This window comes from Neodiprion virginianus, chromosome 2 (genome assembly GCF_021901495.1).
Source record: "Neodiprion virginianus isolate iyNeoVirg1 chromosome 2, iyNeoVirg1.1, whole genome shotgun sequence".
Classification (NCBI taxonomy): Eukaryota; Metazoa; Arthropoda; class Insecta; order Hymenoptera; family Diprionidae; genus Neodiprion; species Neodiprion virginianus.
The window spans coordinates 13,141,249-13,165,742 of record NC_060878.1 but is presented as its reverse complement, the minus strand read 5'-3'; the positions used below and the strand labels follow the sequence as shown (position 1 = coordinate 13,165,742).

Below are 24,494 nucleotides of genomic sequence, written 5' to 3'. Positions count from 1 at the left end.
TTGAAAAGTAAATGTTACGTATTGTTTTTTTGTCGGCGGACAAACGGTTTAAATGCGTGCAAAACGAATTTCAAAGATGGGCATCCAATGGGGTGGTTTCGAAGTTTCGGATAGAAGAGCTTGATGTATTTGAATGAAACCAACGCGGAAATGTTTCATTCGTCGATAGGAATAATTCAGCGTTGGCTTCATTCCAATACATCGAGTGAATCAAGAAATCAAATTTTTTGGTGCTCATCTTCGAGGGTCGTTTAAAATCCTTTAACCCGTTTTTCCGCTAAAAAAAAAAACTTGGCTGTTAGTTTCCAATGTTCTATAACGTACATAAGCTGCAACGAATTCTAAGAGAGACACCAAATTAGTGTTCCTTGCAAGTTCAAAACTTCACGAAGTCAAAACATTGTAATTGTATTCAAATTACTTACAATGACTTTATATAGTCAGATATAAATTCAGTTCACATAAATTCAAACGATTCCAAGTGACTCCGTGAAGAAGACTTTAACTAAAGTCAACTGTCTTCAACTGACTTCATAAAGTTGAGATTCAAGTTACCAGTTGTGAATTCAAATAACTTCATGAGAATTCACGTGACCTTGGGTAATTTCATAAAGATGAAAATAGTTCAATTCAATTCCAAGAAATTACTTGAAATGATTTCAAGCTACTTCAGATGAATTGACGCGGCGTTTTGTCTAACAATAAGTGTAAATCTAACTTCAAGATATAGTAAAGTTCGGGTGAAATTGAAATGCAACAACTCTGCGGTAGCCATTAAGTGATATTCTACTTATTTCTGATTGTCTACGATTTCGTTATCTCTTATGGGATTATTCACTCACTGTCAAATGATTTTCACAAAGTTGAGGGTTCGTCACTTACCACGTCATGAATCGCACTGTTGCAACGGAACATTATGTGCTATTAGTAGATACCGTGATAGTAGGCACCGTGTGTCAATTAAAAGTTTTAATTGATATCACATTAGCAACTATGTTCGACGCTAGTTACCTTTGTACACAATGTTACTCGTCGCAGCCAGACTCCAACCGTGTCTGGTATACTTAATCAGATTGTCTCGCACGCGTCATATTAGATTACCGCCGCTCGATGTTATGCGCCACCTAACAAATAATCGTTAACGTGACTTCTTCCTTCCTTCCTTGCTTCCTTGCTTTCTTCCTCCTTTCAACCTTGTCTACGAAACTGGCAGTACAGCCATCCTGATTATGTCTGTCAAGTGTTTGACATCGGGCTTGATAGGACTTTGCATGGCTGGCAACTGGAACGCTTGCGGCATGAAAGTGAACAGATACAAGGTGACAATGACCTGCTAGCCGCTCCACAAGCTATCGAATGTCAATCTACAGATGCAAAAACTTGTCTTTTCCTGCTGAAGGTTGAAAGTACTGAAAGCCAGCTATGCCTCCTCTACAGCTCGGCGCCCGCGTCCGCACAAAGGCCAGATACTCTGAAACTGGACACCTTTTGATGCTTGGAAAAAGAAGATTCTCAACCGCATTCGTGTTCACGCGGTTTATATTCCATCAGAGACGACCAACCTCTCTCCGCCACGAGTCTTTTATAGTAATATTTTTCGTTATAAACCATTGACAACTAAGAACAACTATTACTCACTGATTAGCAAATTAGGCTTAATACTCTGAATCTCCGGTAACATTTTTGAATACGAAAAGGTGGAACCAATACCTTGAAGAGTATGAAAAGAAACCTCTTTATTGACCTTACGGCGATTAGAATCATAGTGAATTCATGGCTGTAATCCGAAGAAATGTGTTTGATTTTAAACCGTACACTGTTATTGTATAAACTTTACTGTGTGTGTAACCACGTTTGTCTACCTAATCAGCATCGTGATCGTCATCATCCATACACAGTACGCGTTATTAAACGTAGAGTAAACATTAACCAGAATTTCCCTACTGATCTTATCGTGAATGTGCAGTAGGTGTTAACCTGTGTTCTCGCGTCACGGAAACGCTCAGTGCACGCACCTGGTAACGCACAAACCTCTAGAGAGATTGAGCTCAAATGTCTGCTTACTGTTTTCGAAGGTACTAACAGCGTATAGAGATATCAGAATCAGTTTTATCCACTCTTTGCGGTGCGTGGGGGAGATCCGGATTCCGTGTACTAGGATACTGTGGCAAAGCGGACTGATTCAGGTACACATTGTCCAGTGACTCACGAATTCTTCCCGATTGTAAGACTCGGTTATCTTGCTCCTCCAGCGTGCGTCATGACTTGTGGTTGTGAAGCGACGAGGTAGAGTGGAGATCACGTAAGGTCACAACGGCGAATCCTGCGCGAGGTCGCCGCTCGCACTTCCATTACATTCTCTAGAGGAGTTAACGACTTGTGTGGGTTGGTTGTGACTATCGATCGAAGAACCTGCTCACTATTACTTCTCCCTACTATATCTTGGCACAATCTTTATTTACTTATAATTTCGTTGTACATACACGTGCAGAATGGCCAATTTTGTTGACACTACTGATTAATCCAAGAATTATACCATGGCTAACGTTTATATGTATATGTGTAGATGTTCTGGTCGTAGGAGCGATGTAAGAATCCTCGAAGGCTCCATATTTCTATCGTTATTTTTTACACCTCTGCTGTAATGCAATTAATACTCCAACGCTTCCCTCCTGCTGTTGAAACTTTCTCCGAATAAATTAGAGAGATGATGCTGCCTTCCTTTTTTTTTTTGATTTTACGTGGTTACGACTTCTCGAACGAATCAGAACGGTTATTGTTGCGTAATCTGAATCACGACGATGATGATGATCCATAACTAAACGAGTTTCCGCTCGATTTCTCATCCGATTTTACATCTGTCGATTGTATTCTATTCGTAATAAACACTAGACTTTTCTATGTTCAGGTTAGGCGTCGATGTTTTCTCTCCATTCTCTTACACTGCGGTAAAAAAAAAGTGCAACCGCGTCAATGTGGAAACTTGATTTCCACCCATATTAGGCGTCAATGGAAAGTATGATACTTTTGTCGGAGGATTAACCATCTTAGAATCGAGCGTATACTTAACTTTATGACTTTATGACATGGTGAATACTTCGTAAGACTTCGACTGAGATTAAAATACTTTCAAATATTTCAAGCGACTTCGCGAAGTTAAGACCTTACGTGAACTTCTCTGACTTCAAGTGATTTCAGAACTACTTCATGTATGGAATTCATATGATTACAAATTATTCCTCGAAGTTGAAAATACTGCTAAATTTTCCGATTGACTTCCAGTGACTCGGTGCCACTTCGAGTGAATTCGATTAATGTTTTCCTGCAGTCTGAGTACATGATACAGTATATTACAGGGTTCGTACGTACAGGAAAAATCTGGAAACCCGGAAAAACTGAGGGAATTTCTTATAGCAGGTAAAAGGCAGGGAATTTAGAAAGTAAGACTGGCATTTTGAGTCTGTCGAAGAAATAAACTCGTCCTTATACAAAGTACTATCGATCTTGAGAAAAAAAAATTGCACTACAAATTTTGTTTCAGTGCTCCGATTCACACATTCTGTGCATATTACTTTATTAAATATCTAACCTTCTTTATTTTTTTTCGTATGGAAAATCGCAGGCTGTTGTTTGTAAATTGATAGCTGGACAGTAAGATATTTACTAGGTAATATTGGAGGTATTAGTATTAATGAGTAAAAATATTTGGTCATTAATCAGCATCCTATTTTTTCAGAGTTTACTGGAAAAATCAGGGAAGTTCAAATTCTAAAATGCGTATGAACCTTGATATAGTAGCACAATTTTATACAATGAAAAAACGTTGAATTTATTGAGAGTACATTGAACTCACGGTGTATAATATTTGACGAAAACGAAAAAGCTGTAAATATACTTATATGAGACAAAGTATGCCGGTAAACCGTGAACTACCATTATCCGTCCTTTTTTCTATTTCTCTATTTTCGTTGAGATTATGCGACCCCCGGAAGTCTCGACGCACATTATAATTAGCCTAGTGTCAACGTCAGACGCTCTTGGGAGAAACCTTGAGAGCTTTAGAGACACTTTGCCAAAAGATAATTCTTGTCCTACTGACAATGAAAGGGAGGGGCAACGCGAAACCATACTAACAATGCCGCCATATCACGTACGTCTCATCAACTTTGAGACTGTGTCCTCAAGCTGCTCCTTCTTCGTCACAAAGCTACGAGAACACGCTACTTCACTTCAGCCATTGAAAACTTTGCCATATAGTTTGTACTAAAGAAGTGAAACAAAAATTGAAAGGAATTTTTGCGTGTAATTCCTCGCAGTGCGGTTGAATGACGAAAGCTATCTATCATCAAATTTGAAGTTCGGCTAAGTTGAATTCGTTAATTGAGCGAGGAAACCGATATTGAGCGGGTAAAGTTACTGTGACTTTAAAACTTCGCCAAACTTTCTGTCATCCCGGCTTGAATTTTGAAATTAAGGGTGTAGAGTAACCACCTTGGAGATGAAAAAGTTTGCTCTTTTGAATAAACACGCCTTTTGGACTTCATGGCTCGATCCACGTACTTTATAGCGCTTTCAGCTAATTACAAACTTCCTACACTTATATTTCATTAGTACTAGTGTAAAGTCTAGCTAGGTCCTTCCATGTTTACAAATCGTGTAAACTTTGAGGGATCCTCTAGACGATTAGTGCATACATTGTATCTTGTAATAAATTCACAAGGGATGATATATCATATAACTGAGCATATAACTTGACGAATGTTTAACTTCGTCTTCCCTTGAATTTTTGCATGGTCTAAAGGAGGAATATTTGAATTGTTGCAGAAGGTGGATCCGGAGCTGATATTCACGAAACAGGAACGAATCGGCAAAGGAAGTTTCGGCGAGGTGTTTAAGGGCATCGACAATAGAACACAGCAAGTGGTAGCGATCAAGATAATTGATCTCGAGGAAGCGGAAGATGAAATCGAGGACATACAGCAGGAGATCATGGTATTGTCGCAATGCGACAGTCCATTCGTCACGAAATACTTCGGCTCGTACCTCAAGGTAAGCTGAGACAAACGCCGCATATTCTGACTTATGAGAAAACTTTTTGACCATGCGTTTCCCGGCGTTCGGTTGCTGGTATTTGCCAAATTCTCTTCATCCATCATTGACAATGACCTTCTATTCAACACAATCGAGTCTAATTTACCAGGTAAGCCAAGCGTTCCAGGTCCGCTTAGCGCCACAACGAAGTTATGTGGGTGAAATACCGTCAGGTCTCTGAACGCTCCCTCATTTCGTTATACCACGAGTCGTGCATTCGGGATTTGATTGCCGTTCGAGAACTATGTATGTGTAATGCTCATTGCTTTATATGTACGAATTCCGATCGGAATCGAATGATTTGTATAGAGATGCGTTGGGAATCGATATTCACACAGTCGGTGAGCTCATCTACTACCCTAAGCTTAGAAAATTTCGCGTCGTGTCCCATAGTTTTGGTTCAAGAATGGGATTTCTAGAAATATAGACAGAAAAAAAGCAAACATGATATTCTGGTTTAAAATTTTGCTCTGAATCTACTCGAGGTAGATGCTTCGACCGAATACCCTACAAACATTAACCCCATATGATCGTTTGGGAGCACCCTGTGCAATGTGCATGCCTAGGTATGACTGATCCTAACAAGTGTCACGACGCCCAAGCGGTTACGCAAGATTTCCGCCTCGCCCTCGGTGCTTCCTGTCTATACCAGCGTCACTTCCGTATCCGGTTGGTAGGTGGGTACTCGACTATTATATTCTATGCATACATTGAAAAGATAGCGAAACGAGATATCATCAACTTGCTTTTGTTGCCCCGGGTTTCAGACACAAAATACAATTAGGCTACCCGCACAGGAAACCAAAGGCGACAAGCTTATCTTGTGATAGTAAAAACTAACTCCGTGTACATAGTGTAAGAACTTTGCGTCTTTCGTGCTCGCTTATAATAATCGACCAGGAAGTAAGAGATACTTCCTATAATCGACAAACAAACTTTGGCGTGAAAGAAAATGAAACAAAAGAAGAACAGTACAGTCGGTAAAAAAGAACAATAGCATTTGTAACGGACTATGCCACTAAATTATATAAAATAAAATAACGCATAAACTGAAACAAAAGATAGAGTTTAAAATATAATCAAATATTCGGTATATTCATTTAATTATTTTTTTTTTTTTTTTTGTACCAAGTCTTAAATTTATAAATAAGAAATCTCAAAGTAGAACGAAATAATTTTAATCGTATATCGTGTACTAATATATATTTCAATAAAATCTTATTTTTTACATTCACAGGTACTCTTAACATTATAATTTCGACAAAGACATGGATATTGCCATACAAAATTTCCTCATCACATTATCACTTTCTTTACATGTCTTTTATTATTTCGTTACTTAATTTTACTTGAGGCGAAGATGGTGTTATTTCTTCCAAGTAATACATGTCATCAACGGTGATGAATATTCTAATTATTAATCTTTACTGTGAGATTGATATTTAAGTGTGCTTCATTGGATTTGAATCGAAGCTCTGTGACTATAACTGAACTGGTTTGTAAGAAAGATAATGAGCGAGTGAGTTTACGAAGAAAACGGAAATCCTTCTTCGTGTTTAGTTTTGATTTCGTCATTTTCGATATACGACGTTGTTCAATATATTATTGATTTCAAGTATTTGCGCTATATATGAATGTCATGTATTATCCGCCTTAAGCGGGAGGTTAATGATCCTCAATTCTGAATCACAGAAAGATTATCGATGAACGAATTGAGGATTATTTCAGCTTATCGAGTTGAACGACTAAGATTATATTTCCTAGTATAACATACGTGATGAGTTATGAACATCATTGACTATTCTACTGAAGCTGAAGAGCCTGTGGATGAAAATTGTGAGGCTGCATGCTAAAAGCTAGTCAAGCTAACGGAAAACGCGGTGCAGGTAACCGAATACGTTGTTGAAATAAACTTGCGGTTGCGCAATGAGTAAGACTAGACGTTGGAAAGCCTTGGGAACGACACTTTCGCCCCTCCATGAAGTGAGCATTGCATACTAGCAGCGCACAGCGCTGGGTATAACAGTTCAAACTGTACTTTTAGACAATGCCATGATTTACTTGACGTACTCAACCGTGCAGGAAGTAAGAACTTGTTCAACCTCTGGGCAAATTATTGTAACTTTTCGAACACCTCCAGAGGAGTGTGGCTCGCTTTCTCGAGATAGCTCATTGTCAGTATTTGAAATAACTCGGTTATTGGATGATTAATTGTTACCACAAAGTTTATTTTTTCCTTCTTATAGTCAGCATTCCCAAAGCATGCCTACACAATTTTCAAATTCATTCAGTTCTGAACGAATCGTCTTTCCGGATAAAGAAGATTTCTGTAATTTCCTTGTTTAATCGCCCAGCGCCGTCTGTACGAGTAAACTCAAAGTACCAGCAGGGAAGTGATAACAGGAATTACAGCAAAAGCCTTACGTGATTCAGTCTCTTGATCCAACGAAAACCCGCTGAAACATACTATATCATATTAGCTTAATAATTCGTTGAAATGTTGAAAAACACCTTGCCTGCATAAGTCGACTTCGAACAAAGGAGAAACTTGAGACATTCACCGGTAACAATGAACAAAAATCACAGCAACAGCGTAGTTGACCTATAATAAATTTCGATAAGCACTGACGCAAGTAATTGCTCGATAAGCATCGTAACAAATGGTATAGTCTTCTTATCGATGAAGTGAGAAAACCGGTCGTCTACAATTGACTAGAGTTGACATGAGACAAAGAAACGACAACTTGCGATATTATGAAACAACTTTAAAGTGGTGTAGGTATGTTTCTCTCTTGAGATCAGATGTTGTAAGAGCGTAGCCTCAATGCATAGCGGAATGCAATGGTCGTTATTACGGTAGCGAGTCAAATCTTTTTATGAATCCTCCAGTGGATTCAGTATTGCACCTTCATTGGAGTCTTCAGGAAAACTAGAATCTCGTGACGATGTGAGTTCTATGACGACCATTTTTTCTGGGTTTGAACAGACTGTACACCGTATAAATTCGGTGGTGATAATGAACCGAAAGCTTTCGCTGTAAGAAAGATCCATATAGCAGATTACAGTTATTATAGGTCATTGCATGACCTTCGTGGCAAGATTAATAACACAGCGATGCCTCTCCAGGCTCTCTACACACCACACAGTATTTTCGAGGTCAGTTTTGGTGGCTTCCCTCAGTATCTCGTGTCAACGCACTTCCATGTCCCCATGTCAAAGGTATCGTAAAAGACGCTGGTTCATCGTCTTGCTCCGATAGAAATCAGTTCTTTCATTCGTTGTCCATTTTTCACCCTTAACTGGTCATAGACTAATGTAAAGAGGTGTTGGCAAATCGTTTTTCGACAAATTCATATTCAATTCCACCATCAGCTTCGCCGGCTGCTGATGACGCATTTTCTAACTTCCAGTCACTGCGAAAGACGCCCTTACACCTTGGTGTTTTTCCCTTTTTCCCTCACTTATTAAGAATATTGAATACAAGAATAAATGAACTTCCCGAAAACGAAGATATCACATAGCTGGATGCACACCGTGCAAAAATCAGTTTCTCGGCCTCTCCGCAGAATTTCCGCCTTCTTTCGTCTGACTGGAGAGGAAGAACTTGCCCTGGCAGTTCCATTTTAAATTTGCATGAACAAGAAGCACCGCAATCTTCTCCTCCCTGACAATTTTCAATACTTCTACCACCACGCAGCCTTTTTCTCCATTCACCACGCTCGCATTTTCCACCTCGTTTAATACCATGCCTCGAGGCACCTTGATCGTGTTCAGGTTTAACCACCCCAACGCTCTGTTCTCATACATACTTGCATGTTGCCACTAGTTAGGATGTAGTGTAAGAGATTTGATTCAATAATTTTCAGTTCTTTGATCATTAATAACATCAACAGCAATGCCACAACAAAGGAACACAGTAAATATGTCCATACATATTTGTATTTTTGACTAACTGCATCCAGCAGACAGAGAAAAAGGAATATACGAAACTTGTCAAGTGAGTTTGTCGAGGTGATCGAACGAACTTTGGAGGTGAACTCGAATGTCACTACCAAGAACTAATCTCGAATTCGTTTCGGGTCGTTCCCCGTGAGCGGCATTCATTCGAGTTGACGGAAGGAAGGGTGCGGAAAAGTTTCCCCCAACTCCTCCCAAGTGACGGCGCAGTCACTTTTGCAAAGAAACCCTCGGCGATAATCAGTCGAGACATCCATCCCGTTCATCGCAATTTCCTAAAACGTTTGCATTGCTGCCAGGATCACTAATGACCGTGAAACCTCTGTCAGACGAGGAATTAAACCGCCATTGATCTCGACGCGAGAATATATACAAATTTAACTTTTATAGAGGATTATAATCTGAAGTACATTATGCGTGCACGTATCATGGGGAAATATATATTCCGACTTCCTTTGGAAATATTCATCCAGCGCTTAAGAACTCCATCATCGTCTATCACTCACGACTTTCTGACTCCATACTGTGTTGAAATCCCCACTCGCCGCTCTTTTTTCTGTGCCTCATCCACATGCAAATATCTCCAGATATTCGAAGTCGGCAGCTTTTGTTGATGGTGAAAAAAGATTCGTTCAACCGTACACCAATTATTGACGAATGCTTCCCCGTTGTAGTTAATGCTTTTTTCGCAAATGTGGGAAACAAGCACCGAGTCTCAGTTTTCGCTCGGTTTTATTATCTCTTATTATCCGAGTAGAATTGACTTCAAACACGGTGCTTAGAAATTTGCGAAAATTACAGATGATGTTTATATAATACAAAACTCGATATAAAGCTTTCGACAAAATCGAAGTCAAAGATGAACTGTTACGTGTAGTATTTTTAATTTCGGAAAAAATTTATTGAGAAGGTCAGAGATGAACAAAAAAATTGTCTAAACTGTGGAGCAGGGACAATTCGTTTGTACTACTTGGAAATGATCGATAAAAATGTAAGCAATGGTGTCAATGGAGTACTCCACCGAGGCATAAAGAGCTCCTGATAATCAAAATTATCTTCAAAGCCAGCAACGTTGGGAGTTTCTAGTGACCATTGAACTGGCTAGCTGAACGACCAGCTCGATTCTGCTCTAAATGTGGAGTGGTAATGCAAATGACCAAGCCCTTTCGGAGATACTGTAATAGCATTTGACCGACGGTCAGAAAGCGTACAAGTATAACCGTGACCCAATAAATGGTACGGCCTAAGTAATTGGTCCGGCCATCTCGCGTTTCACTTGGTCACCTGTTATGGGTTTTCGGCTGTTTACATCTACACATCGATTATACGAGTATAGGCCATCTGACGCACCCTTCCAGCCTGAAGAGGTGTTTTTATCACCTTTTGCTGCTTTTCTTTTACCCTCATTGATCCAAACATTACGCTTATTCTTATTTAATCAATTTTATTCTTCCAGGGCACGAAGCTATGGATCATCATGGAGTATCTGGGCGGGGGGTCAGCCCTGGACTTGATGAAGGCGGGCAGCTTCGAGGAAATGCATATCGCTGTTATACTCCGCGAAGTCCTAAGAGGTCTCGACTACCTTCACAGCGAACGAAAGCTTCATCGCGATATCAAAGGTTTGCTATAGCCAATCATCTATCCACAGTTCTTTTTTATTCTAATGGTAAATTGCAAAGCATCGGTACCAATGAAAATTCATATGAAAGGCAACGTATTTCACCAAGAATATCATATTTGACACATATTCGTTGATTAAAACAGGGCTCTTGATACCCCGGTACTAAAATAATTTACTACCAGTGTCGTTAACGGCATCAGTCTACACACGAAACGAATGTTCTCATGGATTATGGGAATCGAGGAGATTGCTTGGCCAGCCGCTCTTCTCGTTTATGTGTGAATGATTTTTTGACGGCATAAAAATAAAGAAAAATTTACCTCGCGGGCAAGGACGCATAACCGTGTAAAACATTAGGGGATACTTCCCCTTTGAAATACATAGCCGATTATTTCCAGCCGCCAACGTTCTGCTCAGCGAAATGGGAGACGTCAAATTGGCAGACTTTGGGGTTGCTGGACAACTGACAAACACTACCAGCAAGAGAAATACCTTCGTTGGTACGCCTTTTTGGATGGCCCCCGAGGTCATCAAGCAATCCGCCTATGACTCTAAGGTGATTCATACTTCTACCCTTCACTAACGAGCCATTTAACTTTAAATAATTCGTCTCTGCATCGTGCAAGACATACGGAATCAATGTACGTGAAAATATCAACAATGCCTTTCTCGCATCTTCAGGAGTAACATAGGTTATATGAGTTACCCAAAAATGCTTCAATTAGTTTGAAATAATAATCTCAAAATCTCAATAAATACTTAGATTTTTGCTTGAAATTACTAGCAATGAGCGTCAGATGGCGTTACTTCGCCTATGAAATTAACTAGCAACATATTTACCAAAAAATTTACAATTCATCACACCCCCAGAAATTTTTATCATGTCGGTATTTCATTAAAAAAAAACAAAAGTATGGGAAATGTATTTCATTTTGTAAATTCAAAATAAACATACTTTTCAATTTGAATCCGGGCTTCTTCAATCTTCGCTATCGACTCCGTCAATAGTAATTACAAACAATACTAGTAGAAATTTCGCGTTTTCCGAACTTATCGGTTAGGAAAAAGCGACTGTGTCGATTGTATAGATCATAAGGAGGATGCCTCTCGTTTTTGGAAGGTCGCCAGTTTTCTCTGGTAGGCGTTATCGCAAGGCAATTCAAGGAACGGTCTTAAAGACATGAGTAAAATCTGATGATCAAGTTATGCAATGGCAAGAGGAGAAGCCTTCGTTAGCAGTTTCTGCATGCACAAACACACCAACTATCGAGTGCTTGGAAATGCCTGTACAGTTACACAACTAGTTATCACCCATTCAGCCGAACCAATCATTGGGCTTGGCCCTGAAATTGGTCTGTGTAAATCGGCGGACACCAAGAGTACAACTTTCGTTCTTTCGCAGGCTGACATCTGGTCGCTGGGGATAACCGCCATAGAATTGGCCAAAGGTGAGCCGCCAAACAGCGAGCTGCATCCTATGAGGGTACTTTTCCTCATACCCAAGAACAACCCACCGCAACTGACCGGGAACTACACGAAACAGTTCAAAGAATTTGTCGAGGCGTGCCTTAACAAGGATCCCGAAAATGTAAGTAGTGATATCAATCTTCTCCCGTATATAAAACCGCTCATTCCAGCTTTGTCGAATCTCGAATTTCTCTTGATTCGATAATCGGAGAAATCTCCTTTTCGGTGATGATAGTATAATAAAAAAAAAAAATTACTAAACTTCCGCGATGGTTACAGTTAGAAACGATTTCTTTGCTTCTGTGATTTCGGCTTGTTTATACTGAGGACACTGTTCGGTTCAATCAAAAGTGGCCACTGATGCATTTTTCGTGTTCTATACTTAAATTAATCGCCATTTCACGGTATCGTTACCGCTTTACATGCCGAAACTGATTATCATCTTATAGATAATATTTGATATCTATGAATTCAATATGATATTCAGAACATTTTTCCCTGCCCACGCAATTGTTAACTTTACTCCAATGCTTAAGCGAGACATTGTTCAGTAACTATTTTCTCCCGACCCATTTGTTTCATTAGAATAATTTAACTTGATGTGACTAAAAGTAAAATAATAATAGTAGTGCAGGACAATATTTTGCAATCAGAATTTGCGGATTCATATACTTAACATTGGGTTGAAAGATTGCTTATCTGTATTATTGCGCAGTGTTGTGATATATTTTTTTTTTTTTTTACATAATATACCGTAATTCTTTGAAAGTGTTTTTTGACTTTCTTATTAGCGTTAGTACTTGAGGTAAAATCGTTCAATATGAAGCGTTCTATCATATATTCCGTTAAACAGAGACCGACGGCAAAGGAGCTGCTCAAGTTTCAATTCATCAAAAAGGCAAAGAAGAATTCCTACTTGATCGATTTGATCGATAGGTATAAGAAGTGGAAGTCGCAACGGAGCGAAGAATCCGAGACCGAAAGCGAGAACTCTGATTCGTAAGTTTACATGCCTTATACATTTATTGTTTAGCAAAATAACGACCGAACTTGAATAAAGAAGAAAATGACGGTGAACATGTTTGATTTTGCATAAAGTGAGGAGTCGAAACAAGACAGCGACATGGACGAGCCTTGGATAATGACTGTGAAAGGGCCGCATGGCGTGAAGGGATCTGTCGTGCCCAAACTGCCGCCAGACGATTCGTTGACTTCTTTGACGCTGACACACACCTCCAATCACAGGTCGTCCAACCATAATCAATCGCCAAAACCTCACGCAAACGGCGCATCCAGATCTCCGCCGAAGGATTCGAATTTGAATCACTACAAAAGTGACTCGAGGGATTCGTCCCGCGAATCACAGTCTAAACCTATTCTGGTAAATCTCGAAGAATTTTCATATCGCACGTGATATTGCAGAGACTTATTGATAATTTTGCATGGTTCAAAATCTTTTATGCGCGTTGGTCAATATTTCAGCAATGTGACTTTATAAATATTGCAGACATATTGCGTAATACTCCTACAACACAGAAACATCGCGGCAATATTGCACGCTGTGTAGAAAATAATGTCATATGCTAATTGCTGATTAATTTTATATAAATTTTGCAGTCCCGTCCACATGAGGCAGCGCCTCCACCTCCGGTGGACAACCGAAAAGATACGAGTCGAGACTCGATAAAAGACGGCCGAGAATCGAGGGAATCGAGCAGAGAATCGACTCTGAGGGATTCAAGGGATATCAGAGAGTCTCGTGATTCTAGAGAACGAGACAGAGAAAGCAGGGAAAGGGAACGAGACAGGGAAATCGCTCGTGATAAGCGAAGTAGTAAACCAGAAGTTCCGATCGTATCACTAGTCGATCATAGAGGTGGAGATGAGAAACAAAGACCGAAATCAACCCAGGAACTAAAACACCCTCGAAGCGCTACTCTTTTTGGCGTCATACTGCCTCTTCTTTCTGAGGTAAATTGCTTGCTAGAAGTATGGAGGATAGAGATAAGGAGGATGGACCCCTGCTAAATTCATGGGAACCACTGCGACCGAAATATTAACGCTCGGCAGTTGTAACTTCAGCTACTAGCGGTGCTGATGCTGAAATCTGTAACTTTTTTCAAGTAAGAGTGGGATACGGAGATCTTGCGATGGCTGTAATGTATATTTGCTCCGGCAAATTCGTCCGATGCGCTACCTATCGGAGTTCTAGGTAGTTACTATATTTCGGAATTTTGGCATCGCGCGCGACGGCCGAGTCCGTTCTCCTTCTCTCTACCCTCCGTACCTATAAGATACCAAGCTTTTTGAAACATACGAGACGCTACCCGGTGACATAAAATACGAACGCTGCCGCCTGTCATTACCATTATATATAATTTTAAAATCGATTTTGTATCACATGTTTTGCTCGAGATCGACTTAACGTCATAAAATCAAAGTCAGACAGATTTCATGGCGTTTTCTACGCCCTGGTATTTGTTAAATTTAACGAAAACGATCAGCTGATCGTCCGCCTTAACGCCATTTTATTTTACTTACTAATTTATTATTCCGATTCGATGACTCAGCTGCAACGCAAACACCAATACATGTCGCGAGACAATAACAGTAGCGGCGGCGGCGGCAGCAGCGGAGGGAGGAACGGAGGTGCTCTGGAAGAACTGAGAGGAGCTTTTGAATTAGCAGAGCGAACATCGCCCGGGGTTAGCGAGGCTCTTGTTAGAGAGCTCCTCAAAGCACTGTTACCCGCCAATTATACCGATGCCAGGCTTTCCATGCTCATGGAAAAAGTAACTCTGAGGTAAGATAAATATTAATTCATGTTTTTATCGCTCTAGATGATCAACTTTGTAAATTGCAATAGAATCTTGGCTATTAAAGTCGTAAATTTTGTACCCACATAATTTTATGCCGTCCAATTTCAGAGATACGTAGGGATGCGAGAGAAAAAGGATTGTGATCCAGAAAAAAATTAAATCTTAACATTGTAACTAATTATTTTTAATTATTAATTGTAATAGTTATTGATTTCTACCATTATATATATATATACATATATAAAAGATACGTATATATACATATATGTGTATATATATATGATCCATAAATTGTTAATAGTTTTTACCCGATACAGATGGAAAAAATATTTATGTCCCCCAGCTATTGTCATTAATTATTACGATTTATTCACTGGTAGAGATAATAATTAGTATACAGTCTAAGTTGTTCGTAATTGGCATTACAACAAAAAATAAAAATAATAATAGTATTGATTGTAACAATAATAACAATTCAAGCGTTAAAGTAGGCAAAAATATGTAATTTTGCAAAAATTCTGTACTTCAAATCAGAAAAAAAAGTTTAATAACTACAATTCAGTCGCGTTGAAACTGATCCATTCGTATAATTACTACAACAGCTTTTTTAAACTAAAGGGAAGGATTTACTGCAAAAAAAATGGTCAATGAAGCTCGGAAGTATTAAAAAAAATTAAGAAAAAAATTGTTAACGCTTTCAAACTGTTTGTAAATATATTAAAAATTGTTTTTATGAAAAAGGAGATAACGGACTCAATAATATAGAATAACCTGTTAGCATGCAACCTACCTGAATCTTAACTATCAAATTTTTCCCATGTTACTTTTGCGTATCCGTACTATAAGCAGAGCCTACAAAAAAAAAAAAAAAAAAAAAAAAAAAAAAATAAGTTAACAACACAAAATAACATTTCATGATTGTAAACCGTATCCATCAAATGTATTCCTGGCTTGAAGATGATTGGGTCTCTGAATCCGTGAATATTTACCCGAAGTATCGACCGTGAAACCATACTTTGGTTGCCAAATGGTTCCTAATTGAATGGTAAACCAGTTCTTCCAAGTGTCTATTTTTTAGTCAAGAAAACAAATACTGAAATAGTCTCTGAACTCTGTTGGCGCAGATTGCTTGAAATTTCTTATCAGAATTTTGTTTGTAACACAGAGAAGCCTACGCGTTTACAGTATCAAGATCTGTTTACATAAAAGAAGGTTGATATTTCTCCGTTACAACAACGTTCTAAACTGCCCACACTTGTACATTTCAAATTCAATGACATTTCCACTTTGAGTTAAATATTTTGACTCTTAATTTGTCTCTAATTTGGTGATACGTCAGTTTTATGTTTTAACGCAATAATCGTTGAGGCAGGTAGTTCGGAATTAGTACAAACCAATACTTTGACCAGTTTCAATTTTCACGCCATAAAAATTATTTATATACCAATGCTCAACTGTTGATTGCCACCTGCGTTCAACCGGTATTTAGGAATTAAAAAAAAAAAAAGATGATTCTGTGTTATGAATTAGAAAAGAAATCATGGAGCGTATGTGCTTAAAACTGTAATATTATTATAGCGTTGAGTTACCTCAGAAAAAATCTGTTGTCACAAATAAAGTAGGCGAGTAACGCCAGATCGAAAATTTTTAAAATTTGCATTGAAGAGAAAGAAACAACATGATGTGCTCATTTGCTAGTGCTCAATTCCGAAAAAACTTTATCCTGCAGTTTGGTTATGACAGAACATGTTTTAAAACATTCTAATTAGGTACAGAGAGTTATCGGAAACCTATTCTTGCCTCATGTAATCATCCAGTCACAGTGCTAACACAATGCTGCATCCCAGAGAAACGACCGTTAAAATAATACAATTCCTGCGAGTTTGTATTGCTCGCGAATAATTTTCTAATGATAATTGAATATAATTTTGTAGTTTCAGCAGTACAGAACTCAAAATATTTTTATTGAATAATTGAAAACGATAAGAAAAGAAAGGTGTTGGTACATGACTCGGACTATAAAATTAAATATACTAGCTTAAAAGCTAGAGAAGACCCTGTAAATATGTATGTAGCTCTATAAGATAGAATTATTCTTCTAAATAAACCGCGATGAAGCTGTGGAGTAGACTTCAATAGCCCCACCAGGACGCCTGACAATTAATTCTAGGCGACCTCTGACCTCAATTATTATAGTTTTTGAAAATTTATTGCTTGTGAGTCGATAAATTCATACGATTGCAGTTGTGATAATTTAACACCTGTTGGAATTGTGTTTCTGGTCGAATTATGAATAAATAATAACATTTGCCTTCCAAGGGCGGATTTAACAAATGAAATTGGAAAAAAAGAAAATCTACTGGTTACCGTTTTAAGAGATGGACGCCTTTATAATCGATTCAAATTTAACACTTTGTCAAGAGAACTCAATTTCAACTTAAAAATAAGTCGAAGAGGAATTGATGTACATAACTTTAAACTGAGAAAATATCCTTCGTTCCAATTTCGAAAAATATTTTTTGAGGAAAATTCTCGTTACAAAATTCATTTTCCCATTTCTTGTGCGACTTTTGTTTGCTTGAAATTATTCTCGTTCAAAGTTACGAATAGGTATTGTATATACTTTTTTGTAAGTGTATGTTTCTGGAAAATACGAGATTTGTTCGATAACGGAATGAAAAAAACAGTCAATTAACGGAGATAAGAAATTGCTCCATAGAATATTCGAATTTTTTAAACTCAAGTCCAACGGGGCTGAGGAAATTTTCCACAGACATCGACGGCAATTTCGATTTATTTGTAAACTAACATGTGTTTTATAATATATAATATATTTAGTCGCAGGATTTGCTATCGACGCTGGTAATGTCAAAGTTTTCATTTATGAGCAGTAGATATTATTGAGCAGATGATGACAGAGAAAAAACGAAAAAAAAAAAAATAAGAAACATGTTGCAACACGCTGTACAAACGAAATGCTATAAAATTTTACCTTTAATGTGATTAAAATATTGAACATTAGATGCATCTAATTAATATATATGAATCCCGGAGTTATGCAGTTGTTTATTCCAAATAGTGAGATAAGAAATAATAACTATTAACTAATACGACGATGGAGAAATATGTATTTTAGATCATAACGACTAAGCAAGGGTGAAAATTAAGTTACAGGAGAGATCACACAGATGTAGCTGAACTATTATTATACCCATGTTAATTATGCATTACTCATTATTCATTATACTGTGTTTTTGTGATTAATCAATCTCTTATTGTTTCTCGTTGGGATAGGTTTTTAATTTTTATTTAAATATTATTATATTCTTATACGGTCGCCAGTTGGTAACTTTCTTAATGCTGCCATAGATGTACAGGGTGTTGGTTATGGGTTGAATAGTATGTAATAGGATTCGATGTGAATCAGTACCCCATTAAGAAGTAATTATTTCGTTGGAGTGAGTTTGTTTTTTTTTCCCACGATTTTAATAAATAAATACCGAAACACACACACATACACACACAAACACACATTCTAGTAGAATATTAACAAAATATTTATCATTTAATTTATTTCTCACAATAATGAAGAAATTGGAAATATTCAATAATAACAACAGATTCTCATCATTTTCATTTTGACATTGGAATGTAATATAATGCAAACTTGATACCTTGTGAAATCTATTATTCAGATTTACTTTTCTTTTCTTGTTCAAATGCCTTGTAGACACAAATGTCGCCTGTTACAATTTCATGCTGTGTATTTACGGAGCTGTCGCTTAATTGTATGCAAGTTGCCCTGTTCACATGTTCACTGTATTCATAACGAAAACGAAAAAGAACAAAAATTTCTACAATATTAATGTGGCGTGGCATTGATATGTGTATTATACCCAGATTGTAATTATCAGATTATAATTATTTTCATTGTAAGAATATCGAGAAAGAGTGTTATATATCAGGGTGAAAAGCGAGATTGATTTTTTACTTGTTTGAAACATGCAGAGAATTTTTCTTTCTTAATAAAGGCGTAGGTTTTGATTTCGTCCTGTACGTCAGTTTTATTTTCGTTGCATTTTAATCGCAAGATGATATAGTTTATTTACATTGTGTTAAAACTATTAGGAGCCAGAAATGAAATTTGTCAATTGGTATTCAGCACTTTTTCTCCCTATCCAAGCTTCTAGCTGTTACTGAAAAATTTTCATCGTTACCGATATGACTAACACTAGTATCGATGTAGAATATATTTTTTGTATTTTACCTCTACCCTGGCTGCATTGGACTGTATTATATTAATTGTATGTGGCATGCTGAGGGCGTGTACAAATGAATATTAAATAAATAGATATTGACAGTATAATTTTCACATTTTTTTGGTTCTCTAAATTATTGTTTCATGGATAATTGTACAGTATTATTATGGGAATAACAATTTATAACTAGTCTAAGTGTTGCTAATTAGAACTGTAGTTATTAATATACATCCACTTTGCTCAGCCCTCAGCTTAGCGGCGCAGTTTTCCTGCATATAAAATTTTCACCGATTTTTAAAAACACAGTAATTAACTAAGTTTGTGAAAGAAAACAGCTATTCATAGTTGTAAGTCGCTAGAATCAATGCTTCAACAGTTACTTCCGGAATACGGAAAAATGTATTTTTGAAATCTTTGATCCTACGATGTTCCAGGTATCTTTTTCGAGTTCCAGAATATTTATTTGATCGAATAACGGTCTTACATATCAATTCTGAGACAAAAATCATTTCGGTTTTTTTTTTTTAAATTTTCCAAAATTCCAAGTGATTTTAGAAAACGCTATATTTATTCGCTACATCATCGTCATACAATTTATACTTGTGATGTTGATCTTCACTGAATCCTATTACATTCAACAAAGAGAATCACATTTCACAGTCAAATGAACGGCCGTCCTTACGGTTTATGAATGGAACGCATGGTAAATTTACCAGATTATTCATGTGAAAACCGTAGTCATCTGAAGAATCCGTAAAATCTAACGTCTTCTCTAGGCTGTTGAAATGAAAGAGGAAATGGATCGGGCTTGTTTTAATTACCATAGATATCACTATAAACACACACTATTGGGGAAAAAAAATGGATCAAAATAGGTCAATCTGAATTGCACTTGGACACAGTCCACACAGATTTATTGAAATACAAATTTATTATCGACGAAAGAAATAACTTAAAGATATTTTGAGTGGAATTTGGAATAAGTGTTTTCAATATTTCGATTGACGGAAAATCACAACATATTGATCTGTACAGTGGATTCACCTAGATAACAGATGTTGTACACAAAAGTCAACAAGTTCACACTAGTAGGTGAACAAGATTAAAACAATTAATTTTGACTAAGGATAGAAAAAGGCAATTCAAAATAACAATCGAAAATATACATGGTTCTTGATAGAAGAAATAATATTACAGATATAATGAAACAGTAGTCTTAGTTTCTTTTATTTTTATTTTTAGCCTCCATTTTACTAAGTTTTCTGAACACTTCTTTCTTCAACTCTTTTTGTCTGCCCATTTTCCTCGCTTCTTCAATCTGCATTCGGGCTTGATGGGCCATAATCCTTCTGCTCATTGCTTCTTTCAGTTGATCCTGTTTATGGCTGTACGAAGTTCTAAGCATTTTCATTAGTTTGGCTACCTGTTCCTCCTTGGGCTCTCTAACGACAGCTGGTCGTCGATCTTCGAGTTTCGGTCTATGGTTTTTCATAACAGGTTGTAATTTTGGTTTGTCTTTGTATGGCAAACCCTTCTGCAGAGTTCGCGGTATGATCAGTGGTTTGAAAACTTTCGGATCTCTTTTGATCTGTGTATAAAGTGAATCCGAATTAGGTTGAGCCCTTAAATTATTCTCCCTCTTGAGTTGACCAGTCGTTCTCATTCCTCGCCATTGATTCTTCTCACTCGGCGGCAGCAGCAGCGATGTAACGGGACTGTAAAACTTTGGTACATCTACCTTGTACCAGGTTCGACAAAACACAATGTCACTGAGCAACACCTTGTCTTCAAAGGTTGCACGAAAGGCACCCTGTGGTTTGGAACATGCCTTCTTTATCTGTCCACGAATGCCGGACACAGTCCGCAATTTGGCGCCTTCAAACTTGGCCACTTCCAAGCTGGAATTGAACATCCCCTTGATGAATGCTGTCTTCTTGTAAACCTTGAACGGGGCACCAGTCAACTTGAGCTTTTTGACGATATATGTGGATTTGTCAAGCTCGACTATCGAGCCGGTTGCCGCGATGCGAAATCCTGCTTGCCTGGCGGCTACGTCTTGCACCGCCAGAACTCCGGTGCCCTGAGGAGTTATAGGGCCCCAAAAATGAGCCATGCAAGTCACATGCTCGGGCGTGTACTTCAGCATCCTATGCTTCAGATTGTCTTCGAGCTTCGCATAGATGGGCAAGGCCTGGAACCGCCGCCAGCCGACAGAGATAATCAGCGGGTCTTTGGTCTTCAGGATCTTCTTGTACCACCGGTGCTTTTTTATCCGAGTCTGCACAAACCCAATGTTCTCCTCGCCATGCAACAGTCCACCGACAATCAGCGGGTAGGTCGGGTCCAAATTCGTCACCAGCTCACAGGGCACCGAGTCCAACTCAACACGGACGTACATTCCAGGCCTGAAACCCTCGAGCTGGACCCTGATGTCGTCCGCAATGCCCTCAAACTCAGACTTGTTCAACTGCGCCTGCCTCTCGACTTCCGACTTTAACTCGTCATAGTAGGACTTGTCTTCACCCTTGTCATACTCCGAGTCGAACTTCTCCTTAAGCTTCTGCTTCTTCTCAATCAGCTTTCGCCGCTCATCCGCCTCGCTGAATGTCATTTCTTCAGGAGCCTCAGCCTTGTGCTTTTCCCCGGTTTCTAGATCCTCGAAATCTCCGTACAAATCGTCGTCATCTTCCAGGTCGTCGAGCTTCAACAGCTCCTCGGCATCCTCGGATTCCTTCCATTTACCAGTCACAAAACGATTTGTTAGCAGATTGCGGTTTTCTTCCAATTCCCAATCCTTTGACAAATCTATGGAGTAAAACACGCTCTCCTCTTGATTCCGCAGTTCTCGTGCCTCCAGTTTCTGCCTCTCCTGCTTATTTACAATGCGAAAAATACCGCCAATATCTTCATTTTTTGAATCTTCATCTGAAAGCGATTCATCATCGACAGCTACGAAAGATTTGTCAAATTCGCCGTACACAATTTTCATTAAATTTTTTTGGGATCTCAGCCGGTCTGTAAATGCTTCGCTTGCCTTTTCCGTCAGATTTGACTTCCATTGTAACTCATCCTCCACATGAACATCATCGTTCGAATTTAGCTCAGAATCATTATCATCACTCTCCTCGTCAAAACTTTCATTTTCGCTGAGATCAGCCTCTGATCTGTCGTCCCGATTTTTTTTATTACTGTCCAGCATACTCAATGCCTGAGAGATTTTATCCTTTATATGACTATCGGGATTACTGCTAAGTCCGCGATATATTTGCTCACAATCAGTTATAGCCTGATCTCTGTTCTTAACGAATTTCACTGATACATTTCCATCTTCGTCTTCAATTTTTTTTCGTTTACAAATAATCCCGTCATCTGCCTCTGAACAGATTCTTTTACTCCTTTCATTACTTTCCAGTTCATCTCCATCCGAATCATAATTTTGCCTACCAAAATCCACCTCATCGTTGCTGTCTTCTTCGTTGTTAGGTAGCTCGTTCATCTCATCGTCGAATACTACTTTGCGCCTGATCCTTTGTTCTTCGATAACTGATTTACTCTTCAAATCAGTATTGAACTCTTCTTCGACATCTTCTGACCTAATCAGTGCCGTGCCACTGAAAATTTGCATTTCGCTACGACGCAACTTGGTGTCGATGGTTTCCTGCGTTTCCATCAGATTGCCAACCAGACTTGGATCCTCTCCCTCCTTCTCTTGATGAGAGTGGCTCCCTCCCAATTCCACATAGACGGCATCCTTATCGTAGACGATACCGCCAACTCCCGAAAATGGAGCATAGATTAGTCTCTCCTTTTCAACGAGAGAGCGTTTCTTTATTTGATCAGGCAGCGGACAAGGATCAGGCAAGAAACTGACATCCTTGATTTTGAGGTCTCCGCAGCCAGGAATATGTACAGAAGTTTCCTTGTTCAGGGGAACACCGCGCACGTATCCATAGAGACTGATGGTTCTGTCAACTTTTGTATTTTGTCTGATGGATTCTGGAGGAGTGAGATCCTCTATCCTGTCTGCCAGAAGGTACGGATGAGTGGTCCGCCAAGTCAGAGGCCTGAACTTGATCACTGATATGAAACGAGCTAGATTCTTCACTTCATTGCGGAGATACTCGTCATGCAGAAGTCCAGACAAATAGAATAGCTTGGCTCCGGCGTAAACTTCAGTCCAAAATCTGTGCTTCAGTGTTTTTTTGATCTTTCTCAACTGCTTGGTATTCTTTATGAGGTCCAGATGCGTCAGCACACCCATTATTCTCGGCATACCATGCACCTGGCATATGTTTAGAAACTCAAATATCTCCATTTCAAAACCAAACGATGCATCCACCAGGAGCAAAACCAAATCAGCTACTTTTGCTATGTCAATCATGCTATTGATGTCGTTGTTGCATTCAATGAATGTTATGCGACGTTTTTTACCAGAAACAACAGTTACTGGCCCAAGAATATTCGACAGTGGCTGCCTAGCAAAGCTCTTTATTAGACATTGCATTAGCATTGATTTGCCCACTTTTGGAGGGCCAACTAGAGCCACTAAGACTGGTGGTGGTTCCAGAGGCGTTCTATCCACCAACGGTATATGCTGTTTTTTTGTTTCAAGGTCTTGTTTACGTCTAAAACCACGCTCAGCTCTTATGGCCGAATTGAATGTGAAAGCTTTTGGATTCTTTTGCTTGTCTGTCAACTCTTGGACATGTTCATTTTTGTTTTTCTTCTTCTCTGCCTTTCGCCCCGCGTTGCGATCACGATGCGACTTATGCTTAACCCCTCCTTCGTCAATTCCAGACATCTTTACTTACGGTTTAGTCATTAACAATTAACCGGAATCTTATTTATCATTTCATAAGATTTGAGGCATAACATAACCATAAAATTTATATGACCGGTTAAAACGTACTAAACATAATATATTTTACGTTAATTTCTTGACGGTTTGTGAAGGTTGTAGAATTATTTGTGGCAATTTACCAACTGTTGATGATTGAACGTGTTATTCAACATTATTTTTCCAAGTTTAAAATACTTTACACGTAACCTCACAACTCAACGCGGTGCCACACGATGCCGTTCAGTGCTGTTCAGTGATATAATGTGTGTGAAGCACATGTTGGGCACGTTGATGAGCGCAAATAATCAGTGCTGCCATGTGGCAAAACTACAGACCCTACTTTAGCTACACGGATCTGAACGGCTAGGAGTTGTTTGTTTACACCTTAGACCATATACCATGGAGAAAGCATGGTGTACCCTTTCGTGTAAGTGGAA

General features: G+C 38.6%; 2 protein-coding genes across 6 annotated transcripts in view; one reads left to right on the top strand and one right to left on the bottom strand.

The window, feature by feature from the left end:
• Positions 1-17,906, top strand: part of LOC124298898 (serine/threonine-protein kinase 25) — a 42,443-nt gene extending 24,537 nt beyond the window's left edge. For all 5 annotated transcript variants that reach the window (XM_046751519.1, XM_046751518.1, XM_046751520.1 and 2 more), the window contains 9 exons: positions 4,825-5,049; positions 10,505-10,670; positions 11,071-11,228; positions 12,075-12,260; positions 12,993-13,138; positions 13,238-13,520; positions 13,757-14,110; positions 14,710-14,942; positions 15,067-17,906. In XM_046751519.1, the coding sequence (XP_046607475.1) occupies positions 4,825-5,049; positions 10,505-10,670; positions 11,071-11,228; positions 12,075-12,260; positions 12,993-13,138; positions 13,238-13,520; positions 13,757-14,110; positions 14,710-14,942; positions 15,067-15,076 (1,761 nt within the window). In that variant the 3' untranslated portion in view covers positions 15,077-17,906. The remainder of the gene's footprint in view (positions 1-4,824; positions 5,050-10,504; positions 10,671-11,070; positions 11,229-12,074; positions 12,261-12,992; positions 13,139-13,237; positions 13,521-13,756; positions 14,111-14,709; positions 14,943-15,066) is intronic.
• A 753-nt stretch (positions 17,907-18,659) lies between these two features.
• On the bottom strand, positions 18,660-24,372 carry LOC124298897 (ribosome biogenesis protein BMS1 homolog). The gene has a single exon (XM_046751515.1). The coding sequence runs from the start codon at positions 24,016-24,018 to the stop codon at positions 20,434-20,436; it is 3,585 nt and encodes a 1,194-aa protein (XP_046607471.1). The 5' UTR covers positions 24,019-24,372; the 3' UTR covers positions 18,660-20,433.
• Positions 24,373-24,494: the final 122 nt, after the last annotated feature.